Source organism: Entelurus aequoreus, linkage group LG09 (assembly GCF_033978785.1).
Source record: "Entelurus aequoreus isolate RoL-2023_Sb linkage group LG09, RoL_Eaeq_v1.1, whole genome shotgun sequence".
Classification (NCBI taxonomy): domain Eukaryota; kingdom Metazoa; phylum Chordata; class Actinopteri; order Syngnathiformes; family Syngnathidae; genus Entelurus; species Entelurus aequoreus.
This window is the reverse complement of record NC_084739.1, coordinates 75,771,816-75,792,944: the sequence shown is the minus strand read 5'-3', so window position 1 is coordinate 75,792,944 and position 21,129 is coordinate 75,771,816. Positions and strand designations below refer to the sequence as shown.

Sequence of the window (21,129 nt, the reverse complement as noted above, 5' to 3'; positions counted from 1 at the left end):
TGATGTCTGCAGGAGTGTTTTCATGCATATTTGTACTTGCTAGCCGTCCATAGCGTTTCTACTCGTATAAATTCCTCATTCATCACTCCAAGCAACGTTTGTAAGTTTTACAATATAACTAAAACAATTCTTACTTACTAAAGCGTCCCATGTGTGATGTCTGTAGGAGTGTTTTCATGCATATTTGTACGCGCTATCGTAATGTAAAGACGCTAGAGCTGTTAGCATTCACTAATATTCCATTGTCTGTTTTAAAACAAAAAATGGATTTGAAAGAAAATATATAAATGTTTTATATATTTTCAACCAGTAAAAGATTACTCATCGTATTTTGGTCATGAACCATTTTTTTCCCGGTTGCAAATATTTGTTTTCGCAGAAAAAACCCAACATATTTGCAATTCAAAAAAATTGGATTTAAAACCAAAATATTTTGAAACAAAAAAAGGGTTTGAAAAAATATATAGTTATGTATTTTCAATCAAAAAAAAGTTTACAAATAGTATTTTAGTTACAACCATTTTTTTTAAAGCTGTAAATCTTTTTTTCTGAAAAAATAAACAATAAAAGATATTTGCAACCAAAAAAAGATATTTGCAGCAAAGATGGGCGGGTGTATATTGTAGCGTCCCGGAAGAGTTAGTGCTGCAAGGGGTTCTGGGTATTTGTTCTGTTGTGTTTATGTTGTGTTACGGTGCGGATGTTCTCCCAAAATATGTTTGTCATTCTTGTTTGGTGTGGGTTCACAGTGTGGCGCATAATTGTAAGTGTTAAAGGCCTACTGAAATGATTTTGTTTTATTTAAACGGGGATAGCAGATCCATTCTATGTGTCATACTTGATCATTTTGCGATATTGCCATATTTTTGCTGAAAGGATTTAGTATAGAACAACGTCGATAAAGTTCGCAACTTTTGGTCTCTGATAAACAAAACAACCTTGCCCCTACCGGAAGTAGCCTGACGTTGTCAGTTGTTCACTCCCTCATATTTTCCCATTGTTTTCAACACAGCTAGAGCTATTCGGACAGAGAAAGCGACGATTACCCCATTAATTTGAGCGAGGATGAAAGATTTGTGGATGAGGAACGTTAGAGTGACGGACTAGAATGCAGTGAAATACATTTTTTTTTTCGCTCTGACCGTAACTTAGGTACAAGCTGGCTCATTGGATTCCACACTCTCTCCTTTTTCTATTGTGGATCACGGATTTGTATTTTAAACCACCTCGGATACTATATGCTCTTGAAAATGAGAGTCGAGAACGCGAAATGGACATTCACAGTGACTTTTATCTCCACGACAATACATCGACGAAGCTCTTTAGCATGAGCTAACGTGATAGCATCTGTCTCAAATGCAGATAGAAACTAAATAAATAAATCCCTGACTGGAAGGATAGACAGAAGATCAACAATACTATTAAACCATGGACATGTAAATACACGGTTAATAATTCTCAGCCTGGCAAAGCTTAACAATGCTGTTGCTAACGACGCTAAGGCTGACTTAGCAACTTAGCAACCGGACCTCACAGAGCTATGATAAAAACATTAGCGCTCCACCTACGCCAGCCAGCCCTCATCTGCTCTGCTCATTGACACCCGTGCTCACCTGCGTTCCAGCGATCGACGGCGCGACGAAGGACTTCACCCGATCATCCGTGCGGTGGCCGGTGGGCGGCTAGCATCGGCTAGCGCGTCTGCTATCCATGTGAGTAGTCCTTGTTGTGTTGCTACAGCCAGCCACTAATACACAGATCCCACCTACAACGTTCTTCTTTGCAGCCTCCATTGTTCATTAAACAAATTGAAAAAGATTCACCAACACAGATGTCCACAATACTGTGGAATTATGAAATGAAAACAGAGCTTTTTTGTATTGTATTCAATGGGGAAGGCATACCTCTGTTCCCCGGGCTACGTCACGCGCATACGTCATCCTCCGAAGGCTTTTTCAACCGGAAGTGTGGCGGGAAATTTAAAATGGCACTTTATAAGTTAACCCGGCCGTATTGACATGTGTTGCAATGTTAAGATTTCATCATTGATATATAAACTATCAGACTGCGTGGTCGGTAGTAGTGGGTTTCAGTAAGCCTTTAAAGTTGTTTATACAACCACCCTCAGTGTGACCTGTATGGCTGTTGACCAAGCATGCCTTGCATTCACTTGTGTGTGTGAAAAGCCGTAGATATTATGTGATTGGGCCGGCACGCAAAGGCAGTGCCTTTAAGGATTATTGGCGCTCTGTACTTCTCCCTACGTCCGTGTATACAGCGGCGTTTTAAAAAGTATTACATTTCACTTTTTGAAACCGATAATTTACGATTTTACATTTTAAAGCATTTATCGGCCTATAATTTCGGCAGTCCGATATTATCGGACATCTCTACCCCAAAAACACGTCAAAAGTGATAAAGGAATGGCTAAATCAGGCTAGAATGAAGGTTTTAGAATGGCCTTCCCAAAGTCCTAACTAAATGTGTGGACAATGCTGAAGAAACAAGTCCATGTCAGAAAACCAACACAGTTAGCTGAACTGCACCAATTTTGTCAAGAGGAGTGGTCAAAAATTCAAGCAGAAGCTTGTGGATGGCTACCAAAAGCGCCTTATTGCAGTGAAACTTGCCAAGGGACATGTAAGCAAATATTAACATTGCTGTACGTATACTTTTGACCCAGCAGATTTGGTCATATTTTCAGTAGACCCATAATAAACTCATAAAAGAACCAAACTTCATGAATGTTTTTTGTGACCAAAAAGTATGTGCTCCAATCACTCTATCACAAAAAAATAAGTTGTAGAAATTATTGGAAACTCATGACATTATGTCCTTTACAAGTGTACGTAAACTTTTGACCACGACTAAGTCCGAGCTGTACGCTACTTTGTATTTAAAAAGGCAACAGCGTGGGTCAGGTGTGTAGTGCGTTACTACCAACCTCAGACTTTGCCACAGAAAGCCAACAAAGCTAGTCCACGAGAGCCGTCGGCTCACTCTCAGGACCACACCGCACCCTAGCGTCCGGGAAGAGAACTACTAAAAAAGTACACAAAACTCCACATCCTCAGTCGGACTTGAATGGTGTTTATTAGCGCCACGTGGTAGCTACTTACAAACTCCTTCATTCCTCGTCTTTCACACTGAAATGTTTGGAGGCGGTCACAGTGGAACTAGCAGCGTTGCGCAGGGGGTAAAGGGAGCATTAATCGGACAGCAGCAGTCGTCGCCATGTTGACGTTATTCCCGTTATCCCGATCAGGGGTTCTCAAACCGTGGCACGCCGATATGTACTGCACATGGTGTCAGAAAATTTGTATTTAAATGATCAAAAACTTTCCGTTCTGAGTTCCCAATGAACAGACAAGAGGCTGTCTTTGTTGCACCAAGCAAAGGCTTGGAAAATTCCATTGTGTACGATGGGAGGAGACGGGAGGGGGGTTATCTATTGTCATCCAAGACCTGCCCAGGCTGAAGCCAGGACCAGCCCAAGCCCATGTTTAATAGATGTCGTCAGTTTGAACCTGACACATGGAGTTACTAATGAATACTTAGACCTGCTACGCTACTGCGTTTTAACGTTGGGCGAGCCAAGCGGTACTTGGTGAACAAAGTTTGAGAACCGCTGATCGACATGGCCAAAGTTCATCAATTACTACACAGAGATGGCGTTGGATCATATCAAACAGTCCGCACGTGGGTCACCTGACACGCCGGGTCAGTCCGTGGTGACGTCACCCTGCGCGCCCGGGTCAGAGGCGTACCTCGGGGCCCGGGTAGGGCTCGGTCCCGCACCAGAAGCTGACGGGCTGCGAGATCTCCATCAGCCACACCTCCCGGCTCTGCGGGTCCCCGAGCTCCGCCTCTGGCAGCACCCGGTAGTAGTGGCAGTCCCTCCCGTCGTCCGGGTCGTAGGGCGGGGCCAGGATGTCCACGAAGGCGGCGGGGCCGTCCACCGCGTCGATCTGGTGCAGGTTGTCCCGCTCGGGGGCCAGCAGGCACGGCTCGCTGTCCTGCGTGTACTCGCCCCTGGAGCGCGGCAGGCAGCGCCGCAGCGCGCCACCTGGCGGCGGGGAGGAGGACTCCAGCCGGTCGTAGCAGCTGATGCGCACCTTGCCGTACATGACCCTGAGCAGGCCGTGCATGCCCGGGTGGTCGTGCAGGGGGATGCAGGCGCCGCTCTTCAGCAGGAACACGCCCATGCTGAAGTGCTCCGTCTCGCAGATGTGCATGTACGTGACCGGCGGCGCCCCGCGGGGAGGGGGCGCGGCGGGCGGCGCGAGTTTCAGGTCGGCGGCGCGCACCTCGCTCATGAGGCCGTGCAGCTTGTCGTGGTTCTCCGCGAAGCACTTGGCGGCCTGCGCGCCGAGCCCCGGCAGGCTCCGGAAGGTGACGAGCGCCTGCCGTGCGATCCTCTGCACGATGGAAGTCATCATGGCGTCTTCTCTGGGCCTCATAGCGACGGTGCAGCTAGCGCCCAAGATCGCGTGTTTAAGGGATGACGTCTCACTCCGGCGTCCTCACGCCAAAGTCACGTTATCCGCATCACTCGGTGAAAATGTGGACACTAAATATGAAAGTGAAAATTAAATAGAGACATGTTGGCGTGTTTTGTCCCAACTACAAAACAATGGCCCTTGTGCTACTTCCGGATTCTTAAAAAGAAGTCAGAGTGAGACATCCTTTCCGTTGCTCGTTGTTTTGGTTCCGGAAGTACTCAGCAACTTCCGTTCGTCACGTGACCGCACCGCCGTTTTAAACGTTACACTTTGCACGGTAAATACATACGTAGACATGACGTCTGTGTGACTCACACACCGATAAATACGTGACATACTCGCGTTTAATACGCTTTTAAAGCAATTGACGGCAAGCTACTATGCCGCTTAGCATTGTGGGGTATGTAGTCATTTTTTGTTGCTGGTCACGTGAACACACCTTATTTCTTTCTTGGTTTAAACTTTACAACTTTCTTATTCAATTTAAAAGTAGACACGAAGTGGTGTGAATTACACGCCGATAAATATACGACATTTTATGTTTGATACGCTTCAAAATAGTTGGCGGCAAGCTACCTTGCCGCTTAGCATTGTGGGGTATGTAGTCCTTATTTGTTGCTCGGCGCAGCGGCTTCCGCTCGTCATGTGAACACACCTTCGTTCTTTGTTGGTTTGAATTATACAATTTTCTCAAAGTAGACACGAAGTGGTGTGAATTACACGCCGATAAATATATGACATCTTATGTTTGATACGCTTCAAAGCAGTTGGCGGCAAGCTACCTTGCCGCTTAGCATTGTGGGGTATGTAGTCCATTCTGTAGCTCAGCGCAGCGGATTCTGCTCGTCACGTGAACACACCTTATTTATTTGTTGGTTTAAACTTTACAACTTTCTCATTAAATTTAAAAGTACACACGAAGTGGTGTGACTTACACGCCGATAAATATGACATTTTATGTTTGATACGCTTCAAAATAGTTGGCGGCAAGCTACCTTGCCGCTTAGCATTGTGGGGTATGTAGTCATTTTTGTTGCTCGGCGCAGCAGCTCCCGCTCGTCACGTGAACACACCTTCGTTCATCTTTGTTGGTTTAAACTTTACAACTTTGTCAGTAAATTTAAAAGTAGACACGAAGTGGTGTGAATTACACGCCGATAAATATACGACATATTATATTTGATATGCTTCAAAGCAGTTGACGCAGAAAGCTTGCCGCCTGGCATTGTGGGATATGTAGTCATTTCGCAGCTAGCTACCATGGCTGACAGGTAAATAACAGAAAAGTAGCCTGCGTTAACTGTTGTTTTTGTGACGTTTGAGCTTCAAAAGTTCACGTTTAGACATACTTAACTTGCGAATGAACAACATGGTTGAAATAGTGTGTATTGTGTGATCATGTTGGAGCCTGAAGAACCTCACAATTATCTTTATCTTCCCCACTTTTAATGACATTCAACTTGAAGTACATTAAAGCACCGCTCACAATGTTGTTGTTTTTAAATACACACTGTAAGTTAGTCTTTTTGTACCATGTTGTGTAATATAAGATGGAAGAGTGAAGGCACAAAACTAGAGTACGTCACCATGACAACATCTTCAAGTTTCAACACTTTCACAGCATCACGCCAGGAATAAATGCAAAAAAAACCAAAAACATTATGATTGTCTCTTCCTTCTTGCTCACAGATGAAAAATATGTCCCGCCACAAAGCCAGGCTTCATGCTGTGGCGTCCTACACCTTGTGACACCATGGGACGCTATACCACCCAGCACAGCTACAAAATGTCATCAAAGAGGTGAAAACATCTCAGCAGATCATAACCATGCAAACAGGATATGACATCACGACGTTTGCAATGTCCGTGACTTTTGACCTGCTGGTGACACGTTTCGATTTTCCAGAAAGTTTGTAGAAAAATAATGCTACATGTTTTGCGTCCTACACAGCGAGGAGCGCTACAAAACGAACAGATGTGTCACACCTGTTACCAGGTGTGACACAGGTGCTAACACGTTACCAAGCTGCTGCTATGCACGCAACACAACAGTAAACTGTCATTCCAGTGGAAATTGTTTGGCTAAAACGCACAACACCTGACAGCATTATTATTATTATTATTACTCCTATTGACACTTTGTTGACACACGGCCTACAAATAATATTTATTTACATGTGGACTACAGTTACACTCAAATATAAGTACAGGGTGCCCCTAAAGTCTGGACATATAATAGAAGGATACCAAAAAAAGCAACCTTTGATTCAAATAATTACAAATAAAAAATAAACTAGTTATCTAAAAATAATTAATAATAAATAATACAAAAATAAACTACAGAATATATTATACAATGTAACTGTTTATATAATATATATAATAATTTAAAAAAAAAGATCATTTATGGAGATAGATTTGTGTCTTTTTATGCAAAAAAACCCCAAAAATGTATCTGTAAATTACATATTTTGAAACAAAAAATGGATTTGGAAAAAAATATATATTTTCAACCAAAAAAAGATTACAAATCATATTTTGATGACAACCCATTTTTTGGGGTTACAAATATTTTTTTTCCTGAAAACAAAAAATACTATATATATTTTTAACCCCAAAAATGGATTTTAAATTAACATAAAAAAATTGATTTTGAAGAAGAAAAAAATATATATATATTTTCAACCAAAAAAGGATTACAAATCGTATTTTGGTTATAAGCCAATATATTTTGAGGTCACATGTTGAGCCAATATATGATTTGCGTTGCAAATCATATATTTAAAAATAAAAATAATTAAATTGAAACTCAAAGAATTGTATTTAAAATCAGGATATTTTGAAACAAAAAATTAAAAAAATATTTTGTATTAGCCGTATTTTGGTTGCAACCATTTTTTCCCCTGAAAATATATATGTATGCATGTGTGTGTAATATATACTGTGTGTATATATATATATATATATATATATATATATATATACAGTACATACATATACATATATATATATATACACATATATATATATACATACATACATACATACATATATATATATATATATATATATATATATATATATATATATATATATATATATATATATATGCAACCAATAAGATATTTGCAACAAATACATTTTTTTGTTTAAACATGTATATTTGCATTTGAAATATATATTTTTTTGGTTGCAAATCTTTTCATAAAATTTGCAACTCAGAAAAGTTGATTTTAAATCAAGATATTTTAAACAAAAAATGGATTTGAAAAAATAAACATGTACGGTATATATTTTATAACCCCAAAAAATAAATGGTATTTTGGTTACAACCATTTTTTTGGGGAGAAAAAAAAACAAAACAAAAAATTTGCAGAGAAGGCATTTTTTCGTTTGAACATAAAGTATATGGGGGACGGGTTCCTGGTTCAACCCCCATCTTCTACCAACCTCGTCATGTCCGTTGTGTCCTTGAGCAAGACACTTCACCCTTGCTCTTGCTGGAAATAGTGTCAAAGCGCTTTGAGTACCTTGAAGGTAGAAAAGCGCTATACAAGTATAACCCATTTACCATATGTATTTGTATTTCAAATATTTTTGTTTGCAAATCCATTTTTTGGGTTGCATAAAAGGACACAAAGGTCTTTCCTTAATAACGGTGTTAGACTTGCGGGACAGCCTGTTACAAACTCATTCAATCTTCTGTTGCAAACGTCGCTGCAAGTGATTTCTACGCCTCGTACCCTGCCGACCGCCGCCGCTGGTTCCAGATGTCGTCTCGGTGTTCGGGCCGGCAGAAGAGCCTGGACGAGCGGGCCAGACGCTCACGCTGCTCCCACTCTGGGTCTCGCCCTCCGGACGGCCGGCGGAGAGGAGGAGGAGTGGTGTTGCCGTGGAAACCGGACGAGGAGAGCTGACCTCCTGCTGACCTGAGGGTAATACAAGTATTTGAATCACGTATGTAGAACATAACATAATCATAAGAAGATGCCTAGTTTGATAGTTTAATCACTAAAATAAGCATCACACTTATTTATCTTGATATTCTCTAAAATATCCACCAGCAACTGCCATAAAAGTATGATTATACCCTGCTAAACCGCCATGTTTTCAAACACTTCCAGCCCCTAAGCAATCATAGGACGAGATTCCTGTTGGCCCCGCCCACTGACTTTGACGGATCAAAGAAATTCAGGAAGCACTGACACACATTTTTATGAAATAATTAAATCAGTTATGAAATAATTCAATAACTCATTAAATCATGAAATAGTTAAATACATAATTCAATTATATTACTTAAATCGTGAAATAATAAAACACGGAATAATGAAATAAATCATTAAATTGTGAAATATTTTAATAAATAAGAATTTAAATAATTAAATGCATAATAAAATCATTACCTAAAGTGTGAAATAATAAAACACGGAATAATGAATTAAACCATGAAATAAATCATTAAACTGGGAAATATTTAAATAATTATGTATTGCAATAATTAAATACATAATTAAATCATTACCTAAATCGTGAAATAATTAAAACACGGAATAATGATTTACATCATAAAATAAATCATTAAATTGTGAAATATTTTAATAATTAAGTATTGAAATAATTAAATACATAATTAAATCATTACCTAAATTGTGAAATAATTAACACAGAATAATGAATTAAATCATGAAATTAATCAGTAAATTGTGAAACATTTCAATATTTAAGTACTGTATTTAAATAATTAGTTACCTAAATTGTGAAATAATTAACACAGAATTAGGATTTAAATCATGAAATAAATCAATAAATTGTGAAATATTTCAATAATTAAGTATTTTAATAATTAAATACATAGTTTAATAACTACATAAACTGTGAAATTAAAACACAGACTAATGAATTAAGTCATTAAATTGTGAAATATTTAAACAATTAAGTATTATAATAATACATATTTAAATAATTACCTAAATTGTGAAATAATTAACTGAATCATGAAATACATCCTTAAATTGTGAAATAATTATTAAAATAATTGAATATTGAAATAAATACTTAAGTTGTGAAATGACTAAATGAGACATTTAATATCACAGTGATGTGACGACATGAATGATGACTGAATGAGACATGTACAGTTAGTCATTGATGTGATGGCAGTCTGCAATGCTGGTCATGTGACCTCAACAAACATCAAGAGTTGTGATTGGCTGGTGTCTGAGCCAATCAGCAGATGCTCACCTGCTTTTTGTAATCCTTTGATGGCCGCGCTCACTCGGCTGCTGCTGAGGAGAGGCACAGGTCAAAGGTCAGACGTGCACAGGTCAAAGGTCAGACGTGCACAGGTCATGCCGGGCTGCATAATTCATCAGAATTTGTTTTCCATTTTGTTACAATCGTCAAAATATCGTAACGGAAAAAACAAACCAATGGTTTTGTTCATGGATTTTGATGCTCGGCGCCATCTTAGAAGTACGCCGGCTTGGATCGACCCCGGGCCAGAAGTTCGGAGCACAGATAGTTATTATATGACTTGTTGTTTATTAATTACACATTTTTATCCGCTGTTCTTTGAAATTATATTTAAAGTAGAAAAATCGTGTTATTAACCGTGATTTCAATATCAATCCAAATAATGCTGGTCATTATTTTTGCCATAATGGTCCAACCCTGGTGCAGTGTGTGTGTGTGTATGTTCTTGTATTTCTACCCTTCTTGAGACATCAACAAGGAAAAGTATCTTCCATATGAGGAGGTGTGAACAAGTGATGACATAAATCATGGTCCCAATACGGAAAACCATTGCATCTAATTGAGAATGTCTCATTTGCACCCCTGCTGGTCAGATCTATCAAAATGAGGGTGTTCCCAAACAGGAGGGATTTTTCAAATTTACTGTGTGTCGGTTTTAAAAGTGCTCCCCCTCTGGCCAACATATGTAATAACAAGTGTGCGTAAGAAATTTAAATGCGCCCCATTTGGCTTAAAACTAATTTAAAAAAAACAAAAATAATATATATATATATATATATATATATATATATATATATATATATATATATATATATATATATATATATATATATAAGGAGACATACTGTAATAACTTGAAGTAAATAATGAAGATTAAAAAGCAACTAGATGAGGCAACTCTTAAAGGAATTGCTTGTGAATGCTCCAATGCTGAAGTTGAACTGAAATGCTGACAGAATGTAGTATGAATGTAAGAATAGTTTGAATGTTGGAATGGTTTGAATGTTGAAGAGTTTGAATTTCCAGGAAGAACGGAATTTGGTTTGGAACTTGGGAAAGTGTTAGTTGGATGAGTGGAATGTGTTGATGTTGGAATGGTTTGAATAGGCTGAAAAATGGTTAAATGTGCGAATTGTGGGAGTTTAAGAAATGGACAATTCAATTTGAATGGGGAAAATATCCCTGAAAACTGGGAATTCTTGGAAATCTTGAATTTTTTTTTTAATTGTTGAAGGAGAGCACACAATTTTGAACAGGCTGAATATTTTGGAGTTGGAACATTTTGAATCGGATGAATAATGTGGGAATTGTGGAACTTTGAAAAATGTCCCACTCATTTCAATGGGAATTTCATGGGAATTTTTTGGAAAATGTTAAAATACTTGAATGTCCTGAATGAGTTGAAATGGTTGGTGTTGGAATTTTTCAAAACTCGAGAAATGTTGAAGTAGTAACATTTTTAATTGAGGAAATTGTATTAAAGGCCTACTGAAATGAATTTTTTAAATTTAAACGGGGATAGCAGATCTATTCTATGTGTCATACTTGATCATTTCGCGATATTGCCATATTTTTGCTGAAAGGATTTAGTATAGAACAACGACGATAAAGATTGCAACTTTTGGTATCTGATAAAAAAAAGGCTTTCCCCTACCGGAAGTAGCGTGACGTAGTCAGTTGAACATATATGCAAAGTTCCCTATTGTTTACAATGATGGCCGCATGAAGTGAGAGAGATTCGGACCGAGAAAGCGACAATTTCCCCATTAATTTGAGCGAGGATGAAAGATTGGTGGATGAGTAAAGTGCAAGTGAAGGACTAGTGGGGAGTTGAAGCTATTCAGATAGGGAAGATGCTGTGAGAGCCGGGGGTGACCTGATATTCAGCTGGGAATGACTACAACAGTAAATAAACACAAGACATATATATACTCTATTAGCCACAACACAACCAGGCTTATATTTAATATGCCACAAATTAATCCTGCATAAAAACACCTACGTGTTTGTTATGCTAGCTCCTAGCTCCTCTGCTAGCTCCTAGCTCCATAGAACACGCCAATACAATTCAAACACCTGATCAACACACACAATCACTCAGCCCAAAAGACCGTTCACCTAACCCAAGGTTCATAAAGCTTATATATTTTTAAAAAGTTACGTACATACGGTCAAGCTATCAAATGTTTAGCAGCCAAGGCTGCATACTCACGGTACCTGATATTCAGCTGGGAATGACTACAACAGTAAATAAACACAAGACATATATATACTCTATTAGCCACAACACAACCAGGCTTATATTTAATATGCCACAAATTAATCCTGCATAAAAACACCTGCGTGTTTGTTATGCTAGCTCCTATGCTAGCTCCTAGCTCCATAGAACACGCCAATACAATTCAAACACCTGATCAACACACACAATCACTCAGCCCAAAAGACCGTTCACCTAACCCAAGGTTCATAAAGCTTATATATTTAAAAAAAGTTACGTACATACGCAAAAAAAAGTTGCGCACATACGGTCAAGCGATCAAATGTTTAGAAGCCAAAGCTGCATACTCACAGTAGCACGTCTGCGTCTTTGTCATCCAAATCAAAGTAATCCTGGTAAGAGTCTGTGTTGTCCCAGTTCTCTACAGGCGTCTGTGTATCGAAGTCAAAAGTCCTCCTGGTTAGAGTCTCTGTTATCCGAGTTCTTCCATCTTGACTGCATCTTTCGGGAATGTAAACAAAGAAGCGCCGGCTGTGTACTATTGTTGCTGACTACGTTCGAAAAATACGTCCGTTTCGCACCGACAACTTTCTTCTTTGCTTGCTCAGCTTCTTTCTCCATAATGCAATGAACATGATTGCAACAGATTCACGAACACAGATGTCCAGAATACTGTGGAATTATGAAATGAAAACAGAGCTTTTTCGTATTGGCTTCAATGTGGAAGGCATACCCGTGTTCCCCGGGCTACGTCACGCGCATACGTCATCCTCAGAGGCGTTTCGAACCGGAAGTTTAGCGGCAAATTTAAAATGTCACTTTATAAGTTAACTCGGCTGTATTGGCATGTGTTATAATGTTAAGATTTCATCATTGATATATAAACTATCAGACTGCGTGGTCGGTAGTAGTGGGTTTCAGTAGGCCTTTAAGGAATTCCTGGAATTTTGTGAAAACCGAAAATATTTCCAGTTAAAAAAAAAAAACTTTGATTTTTGTCTTGATTAAGAGGAATGTTTTGACGGTGGAACGGTTTAAAAATGTGGAAGGAGTAGTCGCCAGAAAAAAGGGCTTGAAAAAAACGGGAATTCCTGGAATTTTTTTGAACTTGGGAAAATGATAGTTTGAATGAGCAAGAGGAGTGGAAAATGTTGAAGGTGGAATGGTTTGAGAAGTTTGAAAAATGGCCCGAAGAACGTGCAATTCTGGGAAATTTGTCAATGGAAAGCCCACGATTCCCGAATAGGCTGAACACTTTGAAGTTGCAATCATTTGAATTGGGTGAAAAATCTTGAGAAGAAAAAGAAGAAGTTGAAGAAGTTTAATAAATAGATGCATTTTAGTGTAGAAAACCATGTGTGAATGTTTTTTTTTAGGTCATTCACACATAACATACATAACAAATGTGAAAAATAAATAATTAACTAAAATGCTTAACTTTTTTATATTTATATAGCATGTATATATTATTAATGTTGTAAATACAAATCTTTATATATCTAGAAAGGGTGGTCCTTAAGAAAGGCATTTTTCTCAGGTCTCAAGAAGGTACAAATACAAGAAAGTGTGTGTGTGTGTGTGTGTGTGTGTGTACCGTGCACTGATGGCGCTGAGGCGGGCTGCCGTTGACCTGGTAGTACTCCACCAGCCTCTCGGCCAGGGCGATGCGTCTCAGCAGGTTCTCGATGAAGCACTGGATCCTCACCTTGCCGCTGGTCTCCTGGCGGGCGGCGGCCTCCAGAAACTTCTGGATGGTGATGACCTGCCTGCACACACACACACACATATTCTTGTATTTGTCACCTTCTTGAGACCTGAGAAAAATGTCTACCTCTTTAGGACCACCCTTTCTAGATATATAAAGATTTATATTTACAACATTAATAATACATACAAACTATGTAAATATAAAAAATGAATTTTTTTTGTTTGTAATTGGTTTTAATCTTCATTATTTACTTCAAGTTATTACAGTATGTCTCTATATACATTTTTTTTTTTTCCTTTTCATTAATTTTGGCCAAAGGGGGCACATTTCAATTTCTTACACACACTTATTACATATGATGGCCAGAGGGGGAGCACTTCAATATCTTACACACACACTTGTTATTACATATGTTGACCAGAGGGGGAGCACTTTTAAAACTGACACAGTCAATTTGAAAAATCCCTCCTTTTTGGGACCACCCTCATTTTGATAGATTTCACCAGCAGGGGTGCAAATGAGACATTCTCTATTAGATGCAATAGTTTTCTGTATTGGGACCATGATTTATGTCATCACTTGTTCACACCTCCTCATATGGGAGGTACTTTTCCTTGTTGATGTCTCAAGAAGGGTAGGAATACAAGAACAAACATGCACGCACACACACACACACACACTCTTGTATTTTCTACCTTCTTGAGACCTGAAAAATACCTACCTCTATATATAAATATTTGTATCTACAACATTATTAATATATACATATTATGTAAGTACAATAAAGGTAAGCTTTTAGTTATTTGGTTTGTAATTGGGTTTTAATCTTCATTATTTACTTTAAGTTATTACAGTACGTCTGTATATACATATAAATGATAAATGTCTTTTTTAATTTTTTTAAATTTTTTTATTAATTTTGACCATTTCAATTTCTAACACGCACTTGTTATTACATATGTTGGCCAGAGGGGGAGCACTTCAAATTTTTACACACACTTGTTATTCCATATGTTGACCAGAGGGGGGAGCACTTTTAAAACCGACAGTCAATTTGAAAAATCCCTCCTTTTGGGCACAACCCTAAGTTTGATAGATTTCACCACCAGGGGGTGCAAGTGAGATCTCAATTTTTAGTTTTTGTAATGTGCTTAAGGCCGATGACAAAGGAGTCAATGACCACAGATGGCCCCTGTGCCGCACTTTGGGCAACCCAGCTGTAGAAGCTAACTGTTAATGGCCACCATAGTCTTAGTACCGTAGTGTATTTGTTCATCCTATGGTCACATATGGGACGCGGGTGGTCTTACGTCAGCACCGGAAGTTGTAAAAGCTTTTCACCTGCCGGGTTTTTTCGGGGATGAATAGGGAAGTCCTTCTTTAGCTTGTTTGATCATATATTGCTGCCTTTGCATCTGTCAATGTTTACTTTTGTATGCACATTAAATCAACAAAAAAATCCTGACTTTGGAGCAATGTTCACGGACTCTAATATTTAGCTCTTTATTAGATACAATGGTTTTCCGTATTGGGACCATGATTTATGTCCTAACTTGTTCACACCTCATATGGAAGGTACTTTCCTTGTTGATGTCTCAAGAAGGGTAGGAATACAAAAACACACACACACAAACGGCGCGTTTACATGGCGACACACGTTACCTCTCCCGTCGCTCCAGCTCGTTCTCCGAAGCGCTGATCTGCTCCTTGAGCGCGGCGATGACCATGACGGCCACGTCCACCTGCCGGCTGAGCGAGCGCTCTCTGTCGGCCACTTCCTGTCTCTCCTGGGACAGGTTGCGCGAGTGGGCGCGCTCGCACAGCAGCTGCGTGTCGGTGCGAGCCAGCTCCGTGCTGACCCGGGCCAGCCGCCGCTGCACGCCGCCGTCGGCCGCTCGCAGCATCCCGGCCAGGCGGCGACGCACCGCGGCCGAGGCCGCCGCCGCCACGTCCGAGCCGGAGGAAGCACGCCGCCCTGGCAGGAGAGCCAACCATTGTTACTATATATCCCAATAACCATTGTTATTGGGATCGAACGGGCCGATTATCAGCACCAATGTTTGGCACTTTGACGTATGTCGGGAATTTTTTACAACTTTTTTACAGCATATTAACGTTAGCATGCTTAATAGTAGTATTTGTCAAGTAACAAAATATTTGATGCTGAGGTGCATATCTGTTTAATTAGATAAAAATCCATCATATTAGCGTTAGCATGCTAAATAGTAGCATTTGTCAAGTAACAAAATATTTCACGCTGTGTACGCCTGCAAAATTAGCAAAAAAGCCAGCATACTAGCATTAGCATGCTAAATAGTAGCATTTGTCAAGTAAAAAAAAAATTTCACGCTGATGCGTACGTCTGCAAAATTAGCAAAAAAGCCAGCATACTAGCATTAGCATGCTAAATAGTAGCATTTGTTAAATAACAAAATATTTCACGCCAAGTTGTACACCTGCAAAATTTGCTAAAAAGCCAGCATACTAGCATTAGCATGCTAAATAGTCCATCCATCCATCCATTTTCTACTGCTTATTCCCTTCGGGGTCGCGGGTGCCTATCTCAGCTACAATCGGGTGGAAGGCGGGGTACACCCTGGACAAGTCGCCACCTCATTGCTAAATAGTAGCATTTGTTAAGCAACAAAATATTTCACACTGAGGTATACACCTGCAAAATTAGCAAAAAATTCAGTTTACTAACGTTAGCATGCTAAATAGTAGGATTTATCAAGTAACAAAATATTTCACGTGGAGGTATACACCTGCAAAATTAGCTAAAAAGCTAGCATTCTAAGATTAGCATGCTAAATAGTAGCATTTGTCAAGTAAAAAGATATTTCACGCAGATGTGTACGCCTGCAAAATTAGCAAAAAAGCCAGCATACTAGCATTAGCATGCTAAATAGTGACATTTTTTAAGTAAAAAAATATTTCACGCCAAGTTGTACACCTGCAAAATTAGCTAAAAAGCCAGCATACTAGCATTAGCATGCTAAATAGTAGCATTTGTTAAGCAACAAAATATTTCACACTGAGGTATACAACTGCAAAATTAGCAAAAAATTCAGTTTACTAGCGTTAGCATGCTAAATAGTAGGATTTATCAAGTAACAAAATATTTCACGTTGAGGTGTACGCCTGCAAAATTAGCTATAAAGCCAGCATATTAGTATTAGCATGCTAAATAGTAGCATATGTCAAGTATCAAAATATTTCACACTGAGGTTTACACCTACAAAATTAGCTAAAAAGCCAGCATTCTAACATTAGCATGCTAAATACGTAGCATTTGTCAGGTAACAAAATATTTCACACTGAAATGTATACCTGCAAAATTAGCTAAAATTCCAGCATAGTAAATAGTAGCATTTATCAAGCAAAAAAAAATTTCACACTGGAGGGGTATACCTGCAAAATTTGCCAGAAAGCTAGCAAACTAACATTAGCATGCTAAATAGTAGCATTTGTAATGTAACAAAATATTTCACACTGAGGTGTACACTTGCAAAATTAGCTAAAAAGCCAGCATAGTAGCGTTAGCATGTTGAATAGTAGCATTTTTTGTGTAAGAAAATATTTGACGCTGAGGTGTACACCTGCTTAATTGGCAAAAAATTCAGTTTACTAGCGTTAGCATGCTAAATAGTAGCATTTTCAAGTAACAAAATATTTGACACTGAGGTGTACACCAACAAAATTAGCTAAGAAGCCAGCATACTAGCGTTAGCATGCTAAATAGTAGCATTTTTTAAGTAACAAAATATTTCACGCTGAGGTGTACACCTGCAAAATTAGCTAAAAAGCTAGCATGGTAATCTTAGAATGCGAACGGTTAAAAAATTAGCTATGAGCCACAAATATGGATTATCGGCCCCCTGGTCTAATAATCGTATCGGTATTGATCTGTACCTGAGCTGGGATCACCCTGCAGGTCCCAGTTGCAGTCCAGGTCAGGGTCTGTCTTCAGAGCGTTCAACTTCTCCGAGAACATGTCCTCCTCCTCCTCAGTCCCGCCCACTTCCTCCTCCTGCGCCTGCGTGCCCACGCCCACACTGTGGGTCCGCCTCCTGGCGGAGGTGTAGGGCAGCACGAAGGCGCCGTCCCGGCTGTCGCTCAGCGAGCGCACATGAGGCGGCCGCCCGGCGCCGCGCTGGCCCCCGCGGGCCGGCAGACTCATGTCCTGCCAGGACGCGGCGGCGGCGCTCAGCGAGTCCGGCGGGAGTTTCCCGGTGATGCTGAAGCCGCCGCCGCCCGTAGCGTAGGCGTGTCGGTACTCCAGGTGGGCGTGCAGCGCGTTCATGCTGTGGAAGCGCTCGTGCTCGCCGCAGCGCGGGCAGCTTAAGAAGAAGAGGTCACGCGGCGGCGCGGACTCGCAGTGAAAGGAGGCGGAGCCTCGGGAGCACAACTTCTGCTGCATGGCCGCCTCCTTAGTGCACACCTGTCTGCTTACCTGCCAGCGCACATCTTGTGTCGGCGTCCAGTGACGTCACTCAACCAGCATCTCAACTCACTGACGAGCCTCGTGCGCGCGCACTCAATTTAGGTGTGCACGCGCGGGTAACAGGTCAATCACGCTCGTTAGCCACTGATGCTAGCTAGCTAGCTAGCGCCGATCGATCGATTGGGAGAAAAAAACACAACGTCGAACCGACGTGAACGCGCTTACCGCGCGTCAAGGGCAGGTTCGGCGTGCGTGTGAAGACGACGCGACGCGCACACGCACGACCCCCGCGGCCAGCGTGATGTCACGCAGGACACGCCGACAGCCCGCGTTCAGGCGACAAGCAGCAGAGCACTTCCGGTTGGCGCTTTCAAAATACAGCATATCCGCTGACGATTGGCTTTATTTAAAAAAAAAAAAAAGAGGTTAAACCGGCATTACTGGTTGACGCTTTCAAAATAAAGCATATCCGTAGATGATTTTCTTCATAAAACTAATGATTGATTGATTGAAACTTTTATTAGTAGATTGCACAGTACATATTCCGTACAATTGACCAGGGCCGGTGTTGTACCGAAATCTGTTACCCATCGGAATTTGTAACTCCAGGGGGCGATGTTCCCATGGCGTTTGTTTGATGGTTAAACGGCAAGCCCAAGGAGGAGGAGAAGAAGAACTCTTGCGTAAATGGCGTAAACTATCCTTAATGCTGAAACGTCAGTTGTCAGAATTTCAGCATTAATAAATTACACATATTCTGGAAATCAATTACTTACTTTCATTATAGTATGAGTCCATTGTATCGCGTAAATGGCGTAAACTATCCTTAATGCTGAAACGTCAGTTGTCAGAATTTCAGCATTAATAAATTACATAATTAATAAAGTAAGTCACATTGATTTCCAGAATATGTGTAATTTATTAATGCGGAAATTCTGACAACTGACGTTTCAGCATTAAGGATAGTTTACGCCATTTACGCAAGCGTTCTTCTTCTCTTCCTCTTTGGGCTTGCTGTTTAACCATCATACAAACGCCATGGGAACATCGCCCCCTGGAGTTACAAATTCCGATGGGTAACAGATTTCGGTACAACACCGGCCCGTGGCATAGGCAAATGCTAAGGGCGCCGTCCATCAGGGGGCGCCACGCCAGTGCCACAAATGTTGGAGAAAAAAAAAATTGTATTTCTAAATACAAAAAATAATCCCACGTTAATTAAAATGCAAAGTAAAGCCTATTTAATAGAAATATTATTTGTTACAACATTACGTCCCCCCTCCTCCCCGCACGGTGCGCCCCCTCCCTTCCCGTATCATGACTCTCTTTGGACGTCACCACATCAAAAAACAACACAAGATGTCAAAACGGCCAAAACTGTCAGGTGCCCAGGGAAGAAAAAATAGAAAAGAAGAGGAGGAGAAACGAGAAAAAGACAGAGGTAGCAGGTAGGTAACGCTAGCCTACATGAAATTATTTGTCTGTTACAGAATGTAATAGTAACCTGGCTTTAACCTGGCTTTAAGCTAATGTTACATGATTCGGCAATTGCTAATCAATAAATAGCTAGTTCTGTTTTAACGTCGGGTTAATATTGTGGAGGGGGCTAAATTGTTATGGAAAATAATAATGTAATGTTTGGTAATTACAGTACTCCCTGGTGTACAGTAATTTGTAAGTCATTCTAGTTAATGCAATATTGAAAAGCACAAATAGAGAACTCTGTAGGATCCCCTTTTTTTGTAAAATAGTTGTTAAAGTCATACTGGTTTGATATCTTGTTTTGTGCAGTGCCTTATTTATATTGTATTTTTAATTTATTTTATGCAACTAGTTGACACGTTTTATTTTGTGTTTATGTATGTAAAAAATATTGTATTTCATATATTCATTTTTTATTTTTTGTATTCATTTATTTATTCATATTTTTTTTAATCTTGTTAACTATTCTGATTGTTAATTTGCTTTCTTTAAGTAAAAAAAAAGGTCAAAGACAAAGCTATTCGGTTTCTTGTGAGTGTATACACTTCACTGCCGATGTGGGGGGGCGCCACCTAAAATCTTGCCTAGGGCGCCAGATTGGTTAGGGCCAGGCCTGCAATTGACCACTAAATGGTAACACCCGAATACGTTTTTCAACTTGTTTAAGTCGGGATCCACGTTAATCAATGTTAGCAAATATGTTAGACAAGGGACAAGCGGTATAAAATGGATGGATGGATGGATCACTGGTGGACGTTTTCTAAATAAAGCAGATAAGTGATGATAAAATGTTAGTTAGACATCACTGGTTGACGCCTTCAAAATAAAGCACATCAGTGATGATTTTTTCCATAAAACTAATGATAAAATGTTAGCAAACATGTTCGACATCACTGGTGGACGTTTTCAAAATAAAGCATATCAGTGATGAATTTCTTTCCAGAACTATCCATCCATCCATTTTCTACCGCTTTTCCTTTTTGGGGTGATAAAATATTAGTTAGACATCACTGTTTGACACCTTCAAAATAAAGTATGTCAGTGATGATTTTTTTCATAAAACTAATGATAAAATGTTAGCAAACATGTTAGACATCACTAGTGGACGTTTTCAAAATAAAGCATATCAGTGATGATAAAATGTTAGTTAGACATCATTGGTTGACACCTTCAAAATAAAGCACATCTGTGATGATCTTTTTCATAAAACTAATGATAAAATGTTAGCAAACATGTTAGACATCACTGGTGGACGTTTTCAAAATAAAGCAGATCAGTGATGATATTCTTTACAGAACTAATGATAAAATATTAGCTAGACATAACTGGTTGACACCTTCAAAGTAAAGCATATCAGTGATGATTTTTTTCATAAAACTAGTGACAAAATGTTATCGAGACTTTATTGGTTGACACTTTCAAAATAAAGCATATTAGTGATGATTTTTGTTCATAAAACTAGTGATAAAATGTTAGCTAAACTTTACTGGTTGACACTTTCAAAATAAAGCATATCAGT

At 39.6% G+C, this 21,129-nt stretch overlaps 2 protein-coding genes across 5 annotated transcripts; both read right to left on the bottom strand.

The window, feature by feature from the left end:
* Window positions 1-3,074: 3,074 nt before the first annotated feature.
* On the bottom strand, window positions 3,075-4,807 carry adob (2-aminoethanethiol (cysteamine) dioxygenase b). The gene has a single exon (XM_062057845.1). It carries the CDS (start codon window positions 4,458-4,460, stop codon window positions 3,756-3,758), a length of 705 nt encoding a protein of 234 aa, XP_061913829.1. The 5' UTR covers window positions 4,461-4,807; the 3' UTR covers window positions 3,075-3,755.
* A 2,811-nt stretch (window positions 4,808-7,618) lies between these two features.
* On the bottom strand, window positions 7,619-18,484 carry znf365 (zinc finger protein 365). 4 transcript variants are annotated; one of them, XM_062059422.1, is made up of 5 exons: window positions 17,597-18,484; window positions 15,347-15,659; window positions 13,571-13,742; window positions 9,747-9,793; window positions 7,619-8,431 (listed from the first exon to the last, which is right to left on the bottom strand). In XM_062059422.1, exons 1-5 carry the CDS (start codon window positions 18,102-18,104, stop codon window positions 8,233-8,235), a joined length of 1,239 nt encoding a protein of 412 aa, XP_061915406.1. In that variant the 5' UTR covers window positions 18,105-18,484; the 3' UTR covers window positions 7,619-8,232. The 4 variants fall into 4 exon arrangements, with proteins under 4 accessions (XP_061915406.1, XP_061915407.1, XP_061915408.1 ...); XM_062059423.1 differs by having other exon boundaries at window positions 9,747-9,790; XM_062059424.1 differs by having other exon boundaries at window positions 9,747-9,787.
* Window positions 18,485-21,129: the final 2,645 nt, after the last annotated feature.

Bases quoted from the DNA above. Each gene is read 5' to 3' on its own strand.
- adob (XM_062057845.1), bottom strand. From the start codon at position 4,460: ATGAGGCCCAGAGAAGACGCCATGATGACTTCCATCGTGCAGAGGATC.
- znf365 (XM_062059422.1), bottom strand. From the start codon at position 18,104: ATGCAGCAGAAGTTGTGCTCCCGAGGCTCCGCCTCCTTTCACTGCGAG. The intron at 9,794-13,570 runs GTACACACACAC...TGTGCCTCTCCT, and splicing joins CTCAGCGCCATCAGTGCACG to CAGCAGCAGCCGAGTGAGCG. The intron at 8,432-9,746 runs GTGAGCATCTGC...TATTACCCTCAG, and splicing joins CAAAGGATTACAAAAAGCAG to GTCAGCAGGAGGTCAGCTCT.